The sequence below is a fragment of the Octopus bimaculoides genome, chromosome 6 (assembly GCF_046866305.1).
Source record: "Octopus bimaculoides isolate indiv1 chromosome 6, ASM4686630v1, whole genome shotgun sequence".
NCBI classification, from domain to species: domain Eukaryota; kingdom Metazoa; phylum Mollusca; class Cephalopoda; order Octopoda; family Octopodidae; genus Octopus; species Octopus bimaculoides.
The window spans coordinates 42,820,273-42,842,772 of NC_142933.1; the positions used below are offsets into that span (position 1 = coordinate 42,820,273).

General features: G+C 36.4%; 1 protein-coding gene across 4 annotated transcripts in view; it reads left to right on the plus strand.

Moving 5' to 3' along the window:
- LOC106871486 (phosphorylase b kinase gamma catalytic chain, skeletal muscle/heart isoform) overlaps window positions 1–22,500 on the plus strand; it is an 84,715-nt gene that overhangs the window by 18,781 nt on the left and 43,434 nt on the right. For all 4 annotated transcript variants that reach the window (XM_089353802.1, XM_014917967.3, XM_014917966.3 and 1 more), the window contains exon 2: window positions 4,221–4,408. In XM_089353802.1, the coding sequence (XP_089209928.1) occupies window positions 4,314–4,408 (95 nt within the window). In that variant the 5' untranslated portion in view covers window positions 4,221–4,313. The remainder of the gene's footprint in view (window positions 1–4,220; window positions 4,409–22,500) is intronic.

The following is a 22,500-nucleotide window of genomic DNA, read 5'->3' on the forward strand; positions in this document are numbered from 1 at the left end:
ACAAGATATATGTGTCTGTGGTGGAGCTACATTACCTTCTCCTTATATCCTCAATTCTTAGTAGCATAATTCTTTCATTGATTGGAAGTAACTGATAGGAAGCTAAGAATCCTTGCTGCAGGCTCACTCCCATTTGTCATTAAATGGTTCTTTGTCTAATCATTAATAATAAATAAATATTTGGACAGCTGCCAAGTTTACCTCAAAATTAGATGCAGTTGTCTTAAATGGGAAGGAGACTTTGGATAATGTCTCAGATTACAGTATATCAGTAAAAAAAAAAGAGAGAAAAATGAAGTGCTTTTGGTCATAGATCTACCTGATGTAGCTTGACCTGTGGATAAACAAATATTTGAACTTCCTCTCTATCTACTCTGCTTTTAAAACAACAGATGCTGTAGGGTCCTTGCTATTTTATTCCCACACCACCTGTTGTCTTTTGACAGTGAGGTGAATTGAGAAAGCCTCTGTATGGTTAATTGACTTGTGAAGAATAGAAACCAAATCTTCCTTAAATCATAACCAACCATCTTAAGAAAGGAAGAACACATTGATAATATAGTTATAGATACCCGTAAAAAGTTGAGATGGTTATAGCTAGAACATATTTAATCATAGGTCTGAAGTGCAATGCTGCATGGTAGTGAAACAAGGAACATTTAATGCTAAGGATGTATGAAGGCTGGGTGTGTAGAAATGAAGCAAAGCATACCCCACTGGTTGTCTAGCGTTAGTGTGTATGAACAATGGAGCAGAAATTAGCTAAGAGAAAAATTGGGCTTAAAAGACATCAGGTGTAGTGTACAGGAGAGAAGACTAAGCTGGTACAGACATGATGTGTATAGAGGATGACATTTGGATGATAAAGTGCTAATAGATCTTCTGGAAGAGGACAACCGGGGAAGAAATGATGATGGCTGAACCCTGATAAAGATCTGCTACAAGTGGCAACATGCTCTACTGAAAAGGACCTGTCCAATCTATGCAGGCATGGAAAATTATCAACAAAATGGTGAAGATAATGATGCTTGATGCTTGATCAAAGTTGACTTGAGGTTAAAATTTTAGCATTTAAACTGTCCTTATCCATTTGAAATATTTTACCTGTTTTATGTTCAAACCAGTCATCCTACCTCTCACACTTGCCCTACAATATCATTCTGAAAATAAACAATCATATCATTGAAATCTTGAAGCTATAACAAAATGCACTCCATTGGCTATGACGACAAGGGTTCCAGTTGATCCGACGAATGGAACAATCTCCTCATGAAATTAATGTGCAAGTAGCTGAGCGCTCCACAGACTTGTGTACCCTAAACTTAGTTCTCAGGGAGATTCAGTGTGACACAAAATGGGATAAGGCTGGCCCTTTGAAATACAGGTACTACTAACTTTTGTCAGCTGAATGGACTGGAGCAATGGGGAATAAGCTGTCTTGCTCGAGGACACAATGCACTGCTGGGAATTGAACCCATGACCTTACAATCGTGAGCTGAATACCCTAACCACTAAGCCATGTGACTTCACTTTAATGCATATATTATTCATTAATATCTCTGTTTCAGGTGTGTGTGTGTGTGTGTGTGTAGTTGCTGTAGGACAATTCTTGAATACCTTCCTACAGAAAGACTTTTCTTCTAGAATCATTAGATTTTGGAAGCGTCTGCTGTAAATCAATGATAAGAATTTTTTTATTAATTATGCTATTGATTTTTTTTTTTAATATTGTACAAAGATTTCTCTCATGGATTTTGAACTTGATATTTCCTTTCTGTCTGTCTGTGTCTGTCACTTCACTGCTGCCATATTCATGAAAATATGTCTATGTCAATACATTTCTTTCATCACTGTTTCTAAGATGATGTTTTATTGGAATCGGTTACATAAGCTATTTGTCCTATTTGTCTGCTGTTGTTTAGTAAATATTAAGTTACAGCAAAGTTATATGGATAAATATAGAGTGAGTAGTAAAGGTTTCATCCAGCAGCTGATATAAGTGCACGTTTGGCTGAGTGGTTAAGAAATATACTTTGCAACTATGTGGTTTCTGGTTCAATCATAGTGTGTGATGCTTTAGGCAAGTATCTTTTTTCTATAGGTTTCAGGAGCTGATTGAAGCCTTGTGAGTGAAATTTGATAGATAGAAACTGTGAAATCTTCTTTGAAGGGCATTTCATGTTTTTGAATGGTAGATTTTTTCTCTCACCTGATTTAGCATTAACTTCTGGTGCTTGGGTGTCTTTAGCTGAGTCCATTCTATTATAAGCATTGAGGCTAGAACTCTCCTCAGAAGTTAATATTGATATATTCCTGTCTTGCAAAATTATCCAACACAAGCCCAACACCTACCGTAAAAAAAATGTGGTCAATCTAACTGTAGGACTTGCATCAACCTCTTTGAAGGAATAATATACAAATTCCAGTCAGGACACACTTTTGTGGTAAAAAATAACTTCACCTGCACATCAAAGAATTTACTTTATGCCATTAGGTGTGAAGGGTGCCACAAAGATTACATAGAGCAGACTAGTCTTACCCTCAGAGATAGGATGACAAAACTGAGAGGAAATTACTTGATTTGTGTATATTGAATATCTGCAGTCTTAATATCTCCATCACCTATACCCTGCTACCCCTTCTTTCTCTTGAATCATAAGGTCTTGATACTTGAGTGGGGAGTGCTGGCAACCTTTACCTTTCTTGATTCTCTTGACACCATGTTTTCTTGGTCATGTTACTTCAAAGATATATCCTGGTCCCTTATCACTCTAACCCTCTCTCATTAATGCACTGATACTACTTTTCCATTTATCTTTTCCTTCTCCTCCTGTAACCTACTTCTCTCTTATATTTTCTTTATCCATCCATGCATAATGAGGAGTAGCATAACATCCCTTCCTACTCAACTCTCCTTACTGTTTTGTCTCTTTAACTCTCTCTCTCTTCTCTCTTATATTAATCCCCTAGTGCTACTTTCCACTTCCTTCATATTACATGTTTCCATAATAATGACATTCCCTTTCTAAAAAAAATAAATCTGTGTTACTCCAATAAAAACTGTCTTGGACCATACAAACTGTCCAACCCATACTGGCATGGCAAATGGACTGATTCATCTCATCACTGGTTTCACTTATTCAACTCACTCCATTTTCATTACCACATTATAATCTGCTTTCTTTCACTCTAATCCCATAATGTTACTCTTCCCAAACCATCTCCTCTGTTCCTTTACACCTAGTTAACATTGCTCCCTCTGTTATACTCTTCATTGCCATTCTCTCACAATAAACCTGTTCCATCCGTCTTGAAGTGCTTTCTTTTTCTTTCCAAGATACAAAGCAACCCCAACAGTGCTGGTGCCACAAAAAGCACCTAGTACACTCTGTTTGGTATTTATTCTGAACAGCGATAGCTCAGGGTTTGAGAAGACTCTTTAATCTTGTTGATGACAAGACAACCTCTACAGTGTTGGTGCTACAAAAAGTGCACCCAGTACATTCTGTAAAATGGTTGGAGTTAGGTAAGCCATCCAGTTGTAGAAACCATGTCTAAAAATTAGATATAAGAGGAAGATATGGTCTATTGACACAGTGAATTCTGCCTAGTCATATCAGCAGGGAAAGGTAATGTAGAAATGTATTGTAATATTTCAATGATGATGATAATGTTGTGTGCACATATATATTTAATGTCTGTGTGTATATGTATGTATGTGTGTGTGCGTGTGTTTATATATGTGTGTGTTTGTGTCTCCTTGTCTTGATATATGATTGTTGGAGATGGATGTCCATTTCCAATATGACTAGCTATGGGGAAATATTACCTTACTTGGAAATTGGTAAGGATTAGTGACAGGAAGAGCATCTGGCTTTAGAAAATTTGCCTGAACAAATTCCGTCTGATCCATGTGGGCATGGAAAAGTGGATGATAAAATAATGTTGATGAGAATAATGATGTCTACATGTTTGTTTTACATTAGTTTTTCCATGCTACTCTGGATGCCCTATCTGTTATTAACCTTTATATGTGTGTATGTGTGTATTTTACAAAAATTAATGTAACACATACACATTCTACCTACTTCTGTAATGTGTTTTTTCTAGTGATGTTCATATATAAAATAAAAACACACACTGCCATCATCATCATCATCATCATCCTCCCCCATCACCATTATCATTATCATTGATGTTTATATTTGTTTCTTTTGTAGGTCCTGTCTGGATTATCAAGATGCCTTCCACCAGGTGTTGGGTCGACATGAACTGGTTCTCAGTCCTCTAGTTGGATCTAAGTACTGTATTTAATGGTTGGAATGACAAAAGAGGAAGATGTGTTGCCCTCCTCGGGAGAGGCTAAAGACTTTTATGCTAAATATGAACCAAAAGAACTGCTTGGAAGGTGAGATTATTATATCAAAAATTTTTCTTCCCCTTTTGCTCCCACTCCACCTGACACTGCCCTGGTTCCTTTCTGTTTTAACCCTTTAGCATTCAGATTACTCTGTCAAATGTAATGCTTCTTTATTCACATTTAAAAAAAAACTAATCTTGGATTATCTTTTCGTTTAGAGATTTCAAAGATGTGATTGTTTATTTTTAGAATGATATTGCAGGGTAGGTATGAAAGGCCAAATCTGGCCAGTTTGAACATAAAACGGGTAAAATATTTGTGCCAGATATGGCTGGTTTAAATGCTAAAAGGTTAAAGTGATCTGAATTAAAATTTCCCATCAAAATTTCATGTTGATTTATGTTCCATATACCTGCTTAATAATGGTTTCAAATTCTGGCACAAGGCCATCAAATTCAGGGGTGGGGTAAGTCGATTACATACATTGATCCCAGTGCTCAATTGGTACTTATTTCACTGACACCAAAAGGATGGAACAAAGTCAATCTTGCTTGGTGGAATTTGAACTCAGAATGTAAAGACATGAAATACTGCTAAGCAACTTGCCTGGTCTGTTAACAATTCTTCCAGTTCACTGCTTTATACCTGCTTAATAATGACAGTTATTTTACTAAATTCTAAATTATTTTCAAAATTATTTGAAACTAGGACAGTGTATTTCTACAGAAATATGGCAACAAAAGGGTTACAGATCTTGGTTATTGTCATTGTTTAGTCTCAAGTCAACCCTTAAATAGAATTTAGTCAGAAATATTCCATTCATGACAATCACATCTGTTTTGTAGACATGGTGTTTACCAGACTATACTAATCAATGTGTCCTTTCTTCTTTCTTAACTGTGAGTCAATCCTGATCATGCAGATCTATGATGAAAATTAACCAAGCTAAGACCATCCTGTCTTGTAGTTGATAAGAGTGTTGTAATTGTAACACTACTGGTGGCTACTAGTACTCCATATCATAGTGCTTAAAGTTATTGGAACCTTACTTATTTTAGAGATTTATGGTTTCAGTCCTAACTTGAGCAGATGTAATCATACATTGAAACCTGAGGATGATCTAAATCACATCAAAGCATAATGCTTTACTCCAGAAAAGATATGACTAACATTTTGAAAATGATCTCCATTGGTACTAATAATATCTCATCTGCAAAAAAGATAAGGTATAATTAACCAATTTACCAATATATAGATTGTATACACTATCCTAGTTGTTGTCTACTATTGTTGTCTAGCAGTAGACTTATGTATAAATCAATCCTGATCTAGGATTAATTTCATCCCATGATTACAGGAAACCATTTTGGAAACTATATTATGTCCTCAATTCTGATTCCAGAAATTAGAAGATATGAAGAAATAGTTTAGACTACTTACATCAGTGTCATCATCGTTTTAATGTCTACTTTTCCATGCTTGCATGGGTCAGATAGATATTTTATGAGTGAGTTACTGAAGCTGAAGGTTATTTGGTTGCTCTTAGGCTATATCTATGCCATTATTCTGCTCATACTCGGTTAACTGCTACCTCTAAACAGATACTTTAAACCTATCTTCATCGTCGTCGTCATCATCAATAGTTTAGTATCAACTTTTCCTTGCTCACAAGGGTCAGACAGAATTTTGTTCCAGTGGAATTTTCTACCATCAGATGCACTTCCTGTCACCAACTGTTATCTGTTTTCAGGCAAATTAATATTTCCCCATGACCAGACATGAAAGATTGGAAATGAAGGACATTGCTTGCATAATGTAGACACTCATTTTTACAACTATCACATAATGTCAAGGCAAGAAGACAGTAACACACACACACACATACACACACACACGCTATAGTAGAAAACACTTACCTGAGTTGCTATACAGTAGCACTGAATTTGAAACCATGATGTTGAGAAGCCAGCTTCTTACCACACAGTATTTATACAGCTCCCTAGCTTGCCAGCTCTGGTCAAACTGTCCAACCCATGCCAGCATGAACAATGGACAGTAAATGATGATAATAATGTATATAGCCCACACTTGTGTCTTGTCTCATGAGAGCATGATGTTGCTGTTGTATAGCTCCCTGGTTCCTGTTTCACCCTATGGTGAAAGACTTTCTGACCACGGAACAAAATTCACCTATGGTGAAAGACTTTCTGGCCATGATCATCCCATCTTTTTTTAGTTCTACAATTTTTAAGACAGTAAGATGTAATTTGAGTGATATTTGAGTGTTATTTGTTGATTATGATTAAAAAAAAAGAGCATGTATATAGTTTTATTTATAAGACATTTAAGTGGATTTTGGCAAATTCTAGTGGATTTAGTCTTTATTGTATTGTCATTTATTGTTATAGTTGGGGATGCTTATATTTTTTGCCAGTTAACTACATGCGTTATATACTTGGTCTTCATTTCAACTTAATAATTATTCTTATTTTAGTGTCCTTTGTCTGAAATCTTTTGTCACACATCTTCTGACCTCTTCAGTGATTCTCCATCCAATGTGTCTCCTTCTGTTCTGTTTAGTCCCTCACCACAGAAAGGCAGAATGGACTAAACAGAGTAGGAGGTGACATGTGGGATGAAGAGTATTTGATGAGGTCTCAGGATGTGCAATGAAATATTTCTGACAAAGGATACTAAAATATGAATAATTGTAAAGTTGAAGTGAAGACCAGACATATAGTGCATGTGTTTAATTGGCAAAAGATGACCATCCCCAAGTATAACAACATCTGTTTCAACACATGATTTCATATCAGGAATCTTGCTAAACAAATACATAAATGTAATATATTTTCATTGTTTGTGTAAAATGTAAGGAATGGAAATTGGCTATCCTGAAAACAAATATGTCAGCAGAATAAAAAGAACAGCAACAAGTTACATGTTTTAATCTAAATCATTAAATAGAAAAAAAGCAGAACAAAACAGACTGCTGTCACCATAGATTTTTGAATTATGTTAAATGATGAACCAAACCTTTTTAGTTTCTTGTAGAATTAGAATTGGTGCTGTACATGTGCCAACTTTACTATTTAAGTGGGTGGCTAGTTGGGAAATCCACCCAAGATCTAGTAACATGGTACCTAAACTACCTGTTTTGAAACCAGCCCACACACAATTGTGAAAAAGTTTGGCACTTTGCCTTATGTGCTAGCTTTATGCATAGATTCAGTTTTCTCTTGCATTTCAAAACAACCAATGAATGACTAAACAAAATTATAAGTCGTAACATTTTTTTTTTTCCCAGCTCATAATTGATATTTTAAAATATTGTAATTGTTACATTCTGTATAGTTAAATCAGATTAGTTAAATCTGATAAATGATCATTGTTCTTTTTTGGTCGTATTAGATTTAGAATGGAATTAATTTATTCCTCTATACTATTTGAACAATAGTTAATCACATACCTAATTAATTAATAGATCAGCTACATAAGTAAAATTTAGCAACTACATTATACTTTCTGATTTGTTTTTTTTTAAAAATTATTATAAGTCATTAATCTTATTACAACTAGAGTAGCCATTTATTTGTTTGTATGTGTCCTCAGTGAATTATCACTATCCAAGTTAATGACTTTACTCTCACTCTCTCTCTCTCTCTTTCTCACATACACACGTGCGCATGCACACACACACACACACACACACACAAGTCTTGTTTGCACCAACACCAATGCTTTTTACTCGGTACCATTGGTGTGGGTACTGGTGCCATGTAAAAACACCCAGTACACTCTGTAAAGTGGTTGGCATTAGGAGGGGCATTCAACCATAAAAACCAAGCCAAAACAAACTATGGAGCCTGGCCTTGCCAGTTCATGCCAAGCTGTCCAGTCCATGCCAACATGGAAAACAAGCATTAGATGTTGATGATAGTGATTATGATGATGAAAACATGCCTGTTGCTTTTACTAGTTGACTATTAAGACAGGATCTTCTCATAATTGCATTGTCTTCATTTTCCAAAAACATTGATTGGATTATATTAGTTATCTCATTTGCTTGCTTTTAGATTTTAACTACTCATAGAAAGAGTCTTATCTTCTAATTGCTGGGATGATCTTAGTTAATCAAAGAATTTCAGCTCATCATATTACTCATGCAAGACCTTAATGCCATGTGTTTTATTGTGTGTGAATATTTAATGAATTACTGACGTTTCTGACATTTTAATTGGATACTCCTGGGCAGTTATAAGATGTAAACTGGATTGATTTAAGATAACGTATTAAATCACGTTGCAAAAAGATGTAGAATAGCAATGTATGAAAATGAGCTGCTTTCATACATTACTAAATCTTGCTAGTCGGTTAAAATAATCACTAATCCTATAATGATAATAAATACTGTTTCTAATTTGGGCACAAAGCCAATAATTTTGTGGGGAGGGAGTCAGTCGAAACCATTGATGCCAGTTGTTGACTAATACCTTATTTTATCAACCTTGTGGGGATGAAAGGAGAAGTTGACCTTGGCAGGATTTGAACTCAGAACATAAAGAGCCTGAACAAATATTGCAAAGCATTTCTTTTAATGAACTAATTGATTCTGCCAATCTACCACCCTTTATGATGATTATATTAATAATAACAATAGCTAATATGTCTTTGATCTACCCTGTAATCATCAACTTTTATTCTATCTAATCTGAGCTGAAATGAAGGCTAAATTCCGATTAATCTGAGTTTAAAATAAAGGAGGAATATAACATTATTTTACTGTGTATTTCACCTGTCAGAAAGTATGAAGCTATATATTTAAGAAATACTGCAGAAAGCAATCTAAAGTGATTTTGTTTTATTAATTATAAATCAATTAAAAACCTAACTGGAGAGGGAAACCAGCTCTGTTTGATTTCAAGATTCTTGCCAAAGACATTACCAACTAGAAATCAAAAATAGTTACAAAACGAATTTATTGGAAACATCAATTTATCTCTCTGCTTTGTGAATTTAAATGTTAACCTCCACTGAAATTGAATTTGTCACTGTTAATTTGGAGTTAATATGTTACTAACCACAATGTGTCAGGATGTTCTATAGAATTATAGAAGTATTCTATATAGATTGATTATTATTAAGTCAGTATTGCTTAAATTATACTTTTAATGTATTAAATGTAAAACATACAGGAGACTAAGGCTGCAGCAGACACAATATGGGTGGTTAAAGAAAGGGGAGAGAATTGAGGCAGGCGGACCTGGGTGCCGGTGATGAGACCAGCAAGCTTCAAGGAACAGAGACCACTACAGAAAGAACCAGAGTGAGGAAATAGCATGTTGGTGAGAAACTTCATGCCACTCAGGTGTCTAAGATGCCAGAATGTGAAAATGCAGCACCATTCCTGATGTCATAGCTGTATTCCATCTTAAGATTAAACACGGCCAATTCTCTTTCTCTTTTAATTTAAATAGTTAACAAGAGGATTTAAAATTTAAACACATGTTGATGTCATGTAAACTGTAAAGTGATTTGGACATCACTGAAGGCTTTTATCATCATGTAATGCATCTAAGACTGGTGGAACCTATCCCTATGTAAATTTGAACTCATCAGTACAAGCTAAGAAATACACATATTAATTACACAATACAGGCAGAGACATAGCAGTGTTAAGACGTTTAGAAGCTTGCTTTGCTACCATGTAGTTTTGGATTCAGCTCTTCTGTACAGCAACTTGGACAAATAGCTTCTGCTACCACCCCAGACCAATCAAAGCTTTGTAAGTGAATTTGGTAGACAGAAACAATATTAACCCTTTAAACAATATTAACCCTTTAATAGACAGAAACAATATTAACCCTTTAAAGGTAGTGAGCTGGCAGAAACCTTAGCATGCCGGGCGAAATGCTTAGCGGTATTTTGCCTGCCGCTACGTTCTGAGTTCAAATTCCACCGTGGTCGACTTTGCCTTTCATCCTTTCGGGGTCGATTAAATAAGTACCAGTTACGCACTGGGGTCGATATAATTGACTTAATCCGTTTGTCTGTCCTTGTTTGTCCCCTCTGTGTGTAACCCCTTGTGGGCAGTAAAGAAATAATAAACAATATTAACCCTTTAGCATTCAGATTACTCTGTCAAAACTAATGCTTATTCATTCATTTTGTTTCGAATGAATCAAGCAATACATCATAGCTTCAAGATTTTGATGATGTCACTGTTTATTCTTAGAATGCTACTGTAGGGTAGGTGTGAGAGGCCAGATCTGGTCATTTTGATCATAAAACAAATAGAATATTGGAGCCAGATATGGCCAGTTTAAATGCTAAAGGGTTAGGCCTGTCTTGTTGTTGTTGTTATCAATCAACATTGTTGTCACTGATACCATTTTAAAGTTCACTTTTCCAAGCTTGCATGGAGCTGGCAGAATTCTTTGAGGTGAATTTTCTATAGCTGAATGCCCCTCTATCACCAAATCACCAACCCTCATTGTTTCCAAGCAAAGTAATATTCCCCCAGAAATGTCTTTTTTGCAGGCATGTTTTTTGCATGTCCAGACATGTTTTTTTTGCATAAAACTCGAACATTACTTAAATGACAAGGACTCTCGCTTAGAACCAGCACATGCTGGGACACACACACACACATATTATAAGTTTCTTTCAGTTTCTGTTTACCAAATCCACTCACTAGACTTTGGTCAGGCCTGGGCCATAGTGAAAGACATTTGCTCAAGGTGCCATGGTTGAAAGGCAGGCTTCTTAACCACAGCAAAATGTTTGTGCCTAACTAACTGAAGGTTTTGCTTAGGTTTCCCAAGTTGTTGCATCTCAGTGCTTACTAGATTTGGCATTGTTTAACTACAGTGATTGGACAAGAGCTGATGCTTTCAATGTGATATGGTCATAAAGTGTGTGTGTTTGTGCATGCATGTGCTTGCATGTGTGTGTGTGTGTGTGTGTGTTAATGTGCATGTTTGTTGATATTTTGCTTGTCATCATTTGAGCAAGGTGGTGTTGATGTTTAACATACCTTGTGTCATTATGACCAGCTGCTCTGTGCTTAAAGACTTGTACAATATAAAAGAAAATCCCTTACTTGGAAAACAGATGAGGGTTGGTGGCAGGAAGAGCATCTAACTGGAAAAATCTTGCCTTAAATAACTCTCTGTCTAATCCATGTTATCATAGATGTTCAATGAACTAATGAACAAACTTCTGCTGCCTATAACAGTAAAGTTATCTCGTAGCTTCAAGATTGCAATGATGTGATTGTTTTATTCTTAGAATGACATTGTAGGGTAGGTGGGAAAGGTTGAATCTGGTCAGTTTAAACATAAAAACAAGTGGAATATTTTGAATGACTGGAGAAACTGTGCTGGGAGACATTCTTCATGAAAAACGTAGTTATGTAGAATGGGTCCCTGAGTAATTCCACCCACCCAGTCTTCAGAATAGATATTGCTTGTATAGTAGCCAATAGCAACTGTAGATTTGAAAAGATTAATTTAAGAACAACAATACCAGTCTACTGCTGCTACTGCTGCTGTTGCCATCTGCCAAATACCACTTATAACTCTACCATCACCTTATCCCTCCCCACTTCACTAGTTGCCATTATATATTTGTTCTGGTGTCAAGTACGCACGCACTCACACATACATACATATATTTCCCCTGCTCTACTTTAGTAATCTATTTAGGCTTTATATTATTATATTATGGACTAGTAGTGATTGTTTATATAAGTATATATATATATATATTTAAGATCACATGTACTTTACCTCCAGCTTTTACCAAATATTCTAGTACATCTGACCTTAACTTTACATGTGCATAAACATTTTGTTGTTGCAAAGGAATTTTGCTGCGCATAAGATATTTTGTTCTGTAAAAACATCAAAATCAGCTGTGAAAAGATGTGGAAGGAAAGATAAAACAAAAAAAAAGACAAACAGCCCGCCCGCATAGCTCAGTCGGTAGAGCATTAGACTTTCACGGCGGTGCACCAGCATGGCCGCAGCTCTAAGCTGAAACTATAAACAACAACTTGTATAGGAAAATTCAAAAATAGGTTAATGAAGTTATGTTGGTCTCCAATTGAAATAAAAAAATAGTTTCGCACATCAACAGTTGTAAAAATCTGGGTGTGAATGTTTATTTTTCAGTTTGAAATGTGTTTGCTTTCCTAAATTATATGTTGTGCACTATAGTTTATATTTAACATTAATATCTATACAACCTCCACTCTTCAAATTGCTTTGTGTGTGTGTGTGTGTGTGTGTGTGTGTGTGTGTGTGTGTGTGAGTGTGAGTGTGTGTGAGAGAGAGAGAGAGAGAGAGAGAGAGAGAGAGAGAGTGAAATATCAGTATCATTGTTTTATCTTTTACTTGTTTCAATCATTAGATTGCAGCCATGCTGGGGTACTGCCTTCAAGGGGTGTAGTCAAATAGATTAGCCCTAGTAATTATTTGTTTTTTTAAGTCTGGAACTTATTCTATCAGTCTCTTCTGCTGAACTGCTAAGTTTCAGGCATGTAAACAAACCAGTACCAGTTGTTGTGTGGTGGAGGACAAACACAAGTACAAGACACACATATGTACATACACACGCGTGCACACACACACTCACACCAGGATACATACCAACTAGTCTGGAGCAAAGTATGGCTGAACTTGGAGAGAATGCAAATCCTTAATTCGTGCTCTACAAATGATCACAATATCAAAGGCTACAAAAATTTGCAAGACCTTAAGAGTTAAAGGACAATGGTTACAATAAGATGTTTTCCTTCACAACCTTGCTACTAAGTAGGTGGCCAGTCAAAATTTTCTCTACAATTAAAAAGAGAACATACATACATACACACACACACATACATACATACACACACACATACATACAGAGAAACACACACACACACACATGTATGTATGTACATACAGCAAGCTTCCACTGCATAGTTTATCTACCAAGTTCACTCAAAGCATTGGTTGGTCTGAGGCTATAGTTGAAAACACTTGCCCAATGTGCTGTTCACTGGGATTGAACCTGAAACCATGTGGTTGCAAAATGAGCTTCTTAATCACACAACTATATCTGCACCTATGATTAACAGAAAAAAAAAAAAAAGAAGATAAAATACCTCCACCAAGAAAAAAAAAAGACTATTTAATAGTAGGAGGTGACAACATCGCAGATTCCAAGAGACAGCAGTAATCAGTGCCGCAGAGGATCTACACAGACTTATCTTAATACTCAAAATTAAGTAGCAGCAGAAATTACAAAGATACTTGTCTTCTTAGTAATAAAGAATTTTCCTACATAGACAGAGAGCACGAAATGTGACGGGGGGTGGGTGGGGGTTAGCTGCTAAAATTGATTTTAATGCATGGCTGTTACTTATTTTATTGACCCTGGCAAGAATGGAAGGTAAATTCAACTTTGGTGTGATTTGAACTCTGAGTTATGATATGCAGCTAAATACTTCAGGGTATTTTGTCCACCTCTTTACCAATACTGCCATCCTATCACCCCTATTTGTTCATCATCATTTAATGTCTATTTTCCATGCTGGCATGGGTTGGACTAAATGCATATACATATGTGAAGAACTATTTGTGTGGCAAGTTTTCTACACCTTGATGCCCTTCCTGGTGCCAATCCTCACCTGTTTCTAAGTAAAGTAATGTTTATTCTCCTCTTAGGAGGCATTAGCACTTTTTTTTTTTGGACCTGTCCATTTTTTTTATTGAACCTGTCCATTTTTTTTTTTTTTTTTTGAACCTGTCCATTTCCCAAAGGATGAAAGCAAGGCTGACCTCTGTGATTTGAACTTGAAATATAGAGGGCTAGAACAATAAAAAAAAAGTACCAGTTGAGCACTGGGGTTGATGTAATTGATTATTCCCCTCCCCCAAAATTGCTAGCCTTGTGTCAAAATTTGAAATCATTATTATTATTGTTACACTCTGAGTTCAAATTCTGTCATGGTTGTCTTTGCCCTTCATTCTTTTAGAGTCCATATAAAAAGTACAGTCGAGTACATGGAGATTATGTAATCAACTTACCCACTCTTTCTAAAATTGCTAGCCTTCTGCTAACATTTGAAACCATTGTTTTTATTACTATACTAATATATTGTTACTATGTCATTACCATGCAAATTTAGCCTTACTCTACCATTAGGTCATTACTGTACTGATATATCCTTTCTATACCAAATAGCATTACTGTACCAGTATTTTATCTTTTACTTGTTTCAATCATTAGATTGCAGCCATGCTGGGGTACTGCCTTCAAGGGGTGTAGTCAAATAGATTAGCCCTAGTAATTATTTGTTTTTTTAAGTCTGGAACTTATTCTATCAGTCTCTTCTGCTGAACTGCTAAGTTTCAGGCATGTAAACAAACCAGTACCAGTTGTTGTGTGGTGGAGGACAAACACAAGTACAAGACACACATATGTACATACACACGCGTGCACACACACACTCACACCAGGATACATACCTTACTCTACTAATATGAGGGAGTGCTGAAAAGTTCCTAGCTTTTGGTAAAATAAAATACAAGAGGATCAGTTAATTATGATTCCATTCAACATATTCCCCTCTCAGATTCACACACTTATTGCAGCGCTCCTTCAGTTTTTCTAAGCCCTGTAAAAAAACTTGGAAGGTTGGACCTCCACCCAGGCCTTTCGTGATACTCTTAAAGCCAGGAACTTTTCAGCAGCCCCTGAAAAGCCCCATGTGTCATTACTGTACAAATGTATCCTTACTGTATCAATTTATCCTTTCTGTATCCATGTCATTACTATACCAATATATCCTTACTACACTAATATGTCCTTACTGTAGCAATATATATTCTTATACTAAATATCTTTTCATATCAATATCATAACTCTATCACACACACACACACCATTACTGCATCAGTATATACTAAATTTATCACTGTCATTCCTGTAGCAAATTGTACTCTACTATATATAACCATGGCTCAATGGCTCATATACAACTCTTCTTACTGTGACTTTCTACAAATGAGATGGCTTTCTCTTTGCTAAAGGTGACCTTCACATTTACACTGACCTTGCCCTTAGATTTGACCCACAAGTTGCTAACTAACCTAGTTGTGAAGATAAACTTATTTCAGCTGCTATGCTCCCTCACTAAGGAATTCAACTGTCGCAGCATGGCATTCAAGTTACATTTTCTGCATACAGTCCGTTGTTCTACCTAGAAATATCATATATCATACACATACTTAAGCACAAACTCACACACTTGTGCTTATACACACTCAAACACGCTGAACTGAATGCTGTTGTGTTCCCTGTTCACACCTACACATATACACATTCACACACACACACACACACACACATAAAAATACACACAACACAAATATACATAATACATGTGTATATATGTGTGTATGTACATATATACATATATATATATATATATATATATATATATATATATATATATATGCACATGTTTAGTGTTGACTGTTGGAAGAAAGAGTACTTGGTACTATAGTAGAGATGAATAATGTTTTTATTTTGGTCGAATCAGTCTCTTGCTACTCTGAGTTACACCTATGAGTGCACAGGATCTTCAAGCAAGTTATGACATGTGTATGTGTGTGTAAGAGTGCAAAAGTAGGTATAATAAAGATTATAACAATATATGCATTAACAAAGATTTACCTGGTAGGTAGTTTGGTTAATGATGGCTAGTTGAATTGCCATCATAAATATCAGACAACACCTTAATGAACTTCTTTTGAGGGTGTTATCAAACATAGAAAGAATAATTTCAAGAAAAGTACACACTTTTGATGACATTATTGAATTCATAAGAGAGGCATGCCAAAAGATTAATGATAATGAAGGACACTGTATCAAAGTTTATTTGAGTATAGAAACTTGACTATAGGAATGTGCAAATACTTAGATAGATCAGTTGAACACTGAAGAGATTGTATTTAATTGCAATTTGAGAATCTGAGCACTTGTATTTTCTTTGTTTAATTGTTATAAGTATGTCATCTTTATTGTAATTTATTTGTATGTCATCCTTATTGTGATTTAATAAAGCTATTGTAATAATCATACTTTTCTAGTTATCTGCATGGCTTGTTTTAGTTACATAGTTTATACCTATTTTTGTACAGCCTGTGTGTGTATATGTATATATACACATGTGTATATATGTGTGCATACATACACATATGCATTCACAATTCACACACACACACACACATATAATCATTTTAATGTTTGCTTTTCTTTGTTTGTATGGGTTGGCTGGAGTTAAAATGAGGTGGATTTCCTATGGCTTATCTGTCACCTATCCTCATCTGTTTCCAAGTAAGCTAATATTTCTTTATGGACAGACATGTTTTCACAGAATACTGGAAATGAATGACACTGTTTTTATGACAGTGAAATCATTTACAACTATCATGTGTGTGTGTGTGTGTGTGTGTGTGTGTGTGTGTGTGTGTGTGTGTGTGTGTGTGTGTGTGTGTGTGTGTGTGTGTGTATGAATCCTTGTTTTGACATCATTTCTAGACAAAGAGACGCACTTACATTCCCACATACACACATACATAGATTTTTACACACAAACACACACACACGCACACAACACATACATCGACACTCAGACACACACATATCCACTCAGTACCATATCCATTCTGTGGCTATATTAGAAGACACTTGCCCAAGGTGCCACACACAGAGACTTAGCCCAAGACCATGCATTTTGAAAGCAAACTTCTTAACCACACAGCCATGTTTGCCCCTACATGCACGTATGCGCGCGCACACACACACACACACACACACACAAATAAGTGGGCAAACAAAAAAAACAAAAACAAAAGGTACTCAACACATTTAGTAGGAGTTAAATGTATTATTCTTTAAAACAGTTTTAATTCAGCTTCATATGTACCTCTATACATACATACATACAAAAGGTAATTTTAATCTCCAACTTAACATGAAGGTTGTGTTAGAACACAGAATACTGCATTATTTATCTTGAGAAGATCTCTCATATGGACTTGTGGTGCACAAAAGTACATGTAATTATATCGTTGACAGATGAGAATCGTCTGTTATGGTCACTAGAACTACCAGATCATGTGGTTTCTTGCTGCTATGGGTCCCTTGGTGAGAGATGTCCAGCTGTGCAATAACGGCCAAAACTCCTTTCAATGATATATAGAATCTGTGTCTATTAAGGCACTGGTGTCTCAAATAGTCAGTGGGCTTATTAAAAAATAATTAATAGTGAAAGAAGCAGTATTGATACCAAAAGGTAATTTTGATCTCCAATTTAATGTGGAGGTTGTGAAAAAAGAAAACTGTGTTATTTGCATACTTACATACAGGTAGGGGTATATAAATGTATGTGTATATACATATATATGTCCCCACACAAAAAACGCTCCCATGTGGACTATGTTGACACCAGTAAGAAACATTTATGAACTTTTCTTTTAATTACATTTTTTTTTAAATATGTATTTTTGATAAGGTTCGTTTTTTCAAGAACTGAAACATGTAAAATATCTCTGAGAAAATTATAAATTAAAATTTATTTTATATAGTGGCGTTTTCAAACTTCTTTTTTATAAATACATATATATATATATATATATATATATATATATATATATCCCCTTGCTATGCCCACATCATTGTACTATGATGTACTTCACTTGTATTCTTGTGTTTTCTCTTACTTTTATTCTTACTCTACTCTATTTAAAAGGATAAACACCCCCCACCACCACTTAGACCCTCTGAAGAAGCCTGGGGGCACATTCACTATCCAAGCCTTGTCTGCTCATCCCTGCATAACACTGAAGAGATGGAGATAACTTGGAAGGATTTTGTTGCCTCTTGGCAGAAACTGCCATAAGGAACTAGTACCTACACACCCATTTAGTTTTTTACCAATTTACTTATTTGCTCAATTGCTCATTTGCTTCCATATGCTTATATGTATTCACACCCTTGTTTATGCAGTTACCAGTTTTTTTCCATTCACTAATCTGTGCCACTCATACATATGTGTGTATTCATACATTTGAATAAATTTGAATAAATAGACATAATGGAATGTTTACCAGCTGATGTCTGTCAATTTTATATCCTCTCCGTTTTCTTATTTGCCGTATATATATATATATCTATATATATATATATATATATATATATATATATATATATATATATATATATATTTATATATAAAGATCCTCTTTGATGGGATTGCACCTAGAAAGTTCTCCTCCAAGGCACAAGTCCAGGCAAGGTTGTTTATGGAAGATCAGCGGTCACCCATGCATACCAGCCTGCCCTCTCTACACCACTGATGTTATCCAAGGGAAAGGCAAAGGCTAATACAGCTTGGCACCAGTGATGCCACATCTCATTTCTACAGATGAGTTAACTGGAGCAATGTGAAATAAAGTGTCTTGCTCAAGAACACAAACACACAGCCCAGTCTGGGAATCAAACTCACTACCTCATGACTGTGAACCTGATGCTCTAACCACTGAGCCATGTGCCTTTACCATGTATACATACATATATCGTAAATATGTGGGTGATAAATTAAAATAATTTATAACCAGTGGTTAGCATGCATAAATAAAAGTCATAAGACAACATATTTTAAAAAAATATAAGAGTGTATAAAATATTTTTATACACAGAGAGGAGACCTTTGACAGGACTATATGTGTGTGTGTGTACATATAGGTGCAGTATGAGTGAGTAATTAAGAAGTTTATTTTGCTATCAGGAGGTCTTGTGAATCAAAGTAGAACTGAATGGGTTGTGAATCAAAGAATGGGTTGTATCTGTAATTTAAGAGTCCTGCTTTATCACTGTATCACACACTGGTTCTGTCTGAGAGTTATGTTACAGATACAGGTTTCTGAAATATTCACTCATTTACACATTCATTCAATATTTTTACCCATGCCTTTTCTACAGATCGAGCAGGGCCATCTACCTGAAGGGATTTGTGTTTTGTCTGCCTTCCTACTTATTAGGACTTTGGTTTTAGCTAGGTTGACTCTAAGGACCTTCGATTCTAGTCCTTGCTTCCACACCTGAAACTTCTCCTCTAGTTCTGATAGTGACTCAGCGATTAGTACAAGGTCATCAGCATAGAGGAGCTCCCAGGAGCATCCTGTCTTGAATTCCTCTGTTATAGCCTGGAGGACTATGATAAATAGGAGGGGGCTGAGGACAGAACCTTGGTGGACTCCTACCTCCACCCAGAAATCTTCACTGTACTCATTGCCAACCCTCACCTTACTGATAGCGTCTCTGTACATGGCTCGCACAGCTCTCACTAGCTATTCTTCTATCCCTCGTTTCCTCATTGACCACCAGATAAGATATCGAGGGACCCTGTCGAAGACTTTCTCCATGTCAACGAAAGCCAGGTACAGAGGTTTATCCTTGGCTAGGTATTTCTCCTGAAGCTGTCTTACTAGAAATATGGCATCAGTGGTGCTTGTACCTGGCACGAACCCAAGCTGCATTTCATCTAAATTGATTTGCTCCCTAATTAGTTGGGCTATGACCCTCTCCGTAACTTTCATAACCTGATCTAACAGCTTGATGCCTCTGTAATTATTTGTATCCAAAGCGTCACCTTTACCTTTGTAGCAGTTGACTATGGTGCTGCTACACCAGTCATTGGGTATGACTCCTTCGTGTATCACCTGGTTAACAATACGTGTGACTAGGCTATAGCCAACACTGCCAGATATTTTGAGCATCTCTGCAGTGATTCCTGATGGGCCGGGGGCCTTCCCTGTCTTCATACTCTTAATTGCTTTATCTACCATGGTACCGTCAACTCGGATAGCTGGTCCCTCTGTTGGGTCGACATTCGGCAGACTCTCTTTCTCCCATTCATTCTCTTTATTGAGCAATCTTTCGTAGTGGCGTCTCCAAACCACTTTCTTTGCAGCCTCGTTTAGTGCAAGCGTACCATCATCCATGCGAACACATTTCTCTCCCACGACATCACGATTCTCTCTCACACACTGTTTTGCAACATGAAATACCTGGAGTCTTTGGTCCTCACGGGTGCTGAACATTGGCAAACTTTTTCTTATCTGCTTCCCCTCTGGCTATCTATATATATTTTTGCATGTGTGTTTATATTTTTCCATTTCATTTCAAAGTTTCAGCTCAGAGCTGCGGCCATGCTGATGCAATATATATATATGCAATATATATATATATATATCAAACATTATACATTACAGTGAAAAGAAACTGTGTTGTTTCTTTAGTGAAAAGTATTCCCTATCATTATTAAGACTGCCATGATAGGGACACTAGTACACATACATGTGTGCATACATACATAAGCACATCTGTATATACATTTATACAACATTCATACATACATAATTACAAATGTGCACGCCTACATATATACAAACATAGTTAGATATATAATTTGAAAAAGTGTCAGTGTCAACCTGGCTACTTCACATATTTTCTTATTCTTTCTTTCTCTTTCTGCCCCCACCCCCTCTCTCTCACACACACACACACACACACACATCCACCTACACACCTATTCAATGACAACTAACTACTCTTGCTTGTTTATAGAATTACATGCTTTGAAACTAAGGTTGTTTATTTTGTACCCTCCCCCATTACCCGCCCCTTTCTCTCTCTTCTCTTTTTCTTCTCTCTCTCTCTCTTCTTCTTCTTTTTCTTTCTTTCTTTCTTTCTTTCTTTCTTTCTTTCTCTCTCTCTCTCTCTCTCTCTCTCTCTCCTTTCTCTGTCCTTGCTGGCACTAACTTCTCTTAGTCTCTCTCCCTCTTTGCTCCTGTGTTCCTTTCTCTGTCTTCTCACTTTCTCACTTCCCTCTCCATTCTTACCCTTCTCCTCCACCCTCTCTCCATTCTCATCCTCCTCTCTACACTACCGATTACCCACCTGTGATACTGTCCACCATGACTCATAATCACTTACCCACTGCGTTACTGTCCACTTTGACTCACTGTCACATAACCACTTGCAATACTGTTTATCTTTACTCTTACCACTTACCCACTATGATAATCTCTACCTTGACTCACTACCACTTGCCCTCCTATGATATTGTCCACCTTGACTCACTTCCACATACCTGCCTGTGATACTGTCTACTTTGAGTCATCACCACTTACCCACCTGTGATATGTCTACCTTGACTCACTATCACTTACTGTGATACTGTTTATCCTGAGCTATCATCACTTACCCACTGTGATACTGTCTGCCTTGACTCACCATCAATTATTATCCACCTGCAATACTCTCTACCTTGACTCACTGCAATATACCCACTTGCAATACTGTTTACTTTGACTCCCCACCACTTATCTGCCTGCAATACTGTCTACTTTGACTCTTACTACTTACCCACTGTGATACTGTCTACCTTGACTCACTACCATTTACTCACCTGTAATATGTTTACCTTGACTTACTGTCATTTACCCACCTGCAATACTGTGTGCTTAGAGTCACTACCATTTACTCACCTGCTGTACTACATATCTGACACACTATTTACCTATCTGTTTTTAAAATTAAATGTTCAGGGTGCAGGAGTGGCTGTGTGGTAAGTAGCTTGCTTACCAACCACATGGTTCCGGGTTCAGACCCACTGTGTGGCATCTTGGGCAAGTGTCTTCTACTATAGCCTCGGGCTGACTAAAGCCTTGTGACTGCAAACTGAAAGAAGCCCATCGTATATATGTATATATATATGTGTGTGTGTATGTTTGTGTGTCTGTGTTTGTCCCCCTAGCATTGCTTGACAACCGATGCTGGTGTGTTTATGTCCCTGTCACTTAGCGTTTTGACAAAAGAGACCGATAGAATAAGTACTTGCTCGACTAAAGGCGGTGCTCCAGTAAAGAGTAGGGCTTTGTTGAATTTTGTGGCAGCTTTCTTGTGAACACCATCTTCTACTTCATTATTAAGGTTTGTCATAACAGTACAACATCTGATTACGCTGTAGAGATTTCCAGGTATGTTTGACAGCTAGGTTTTAGAAGATTAGACAAATT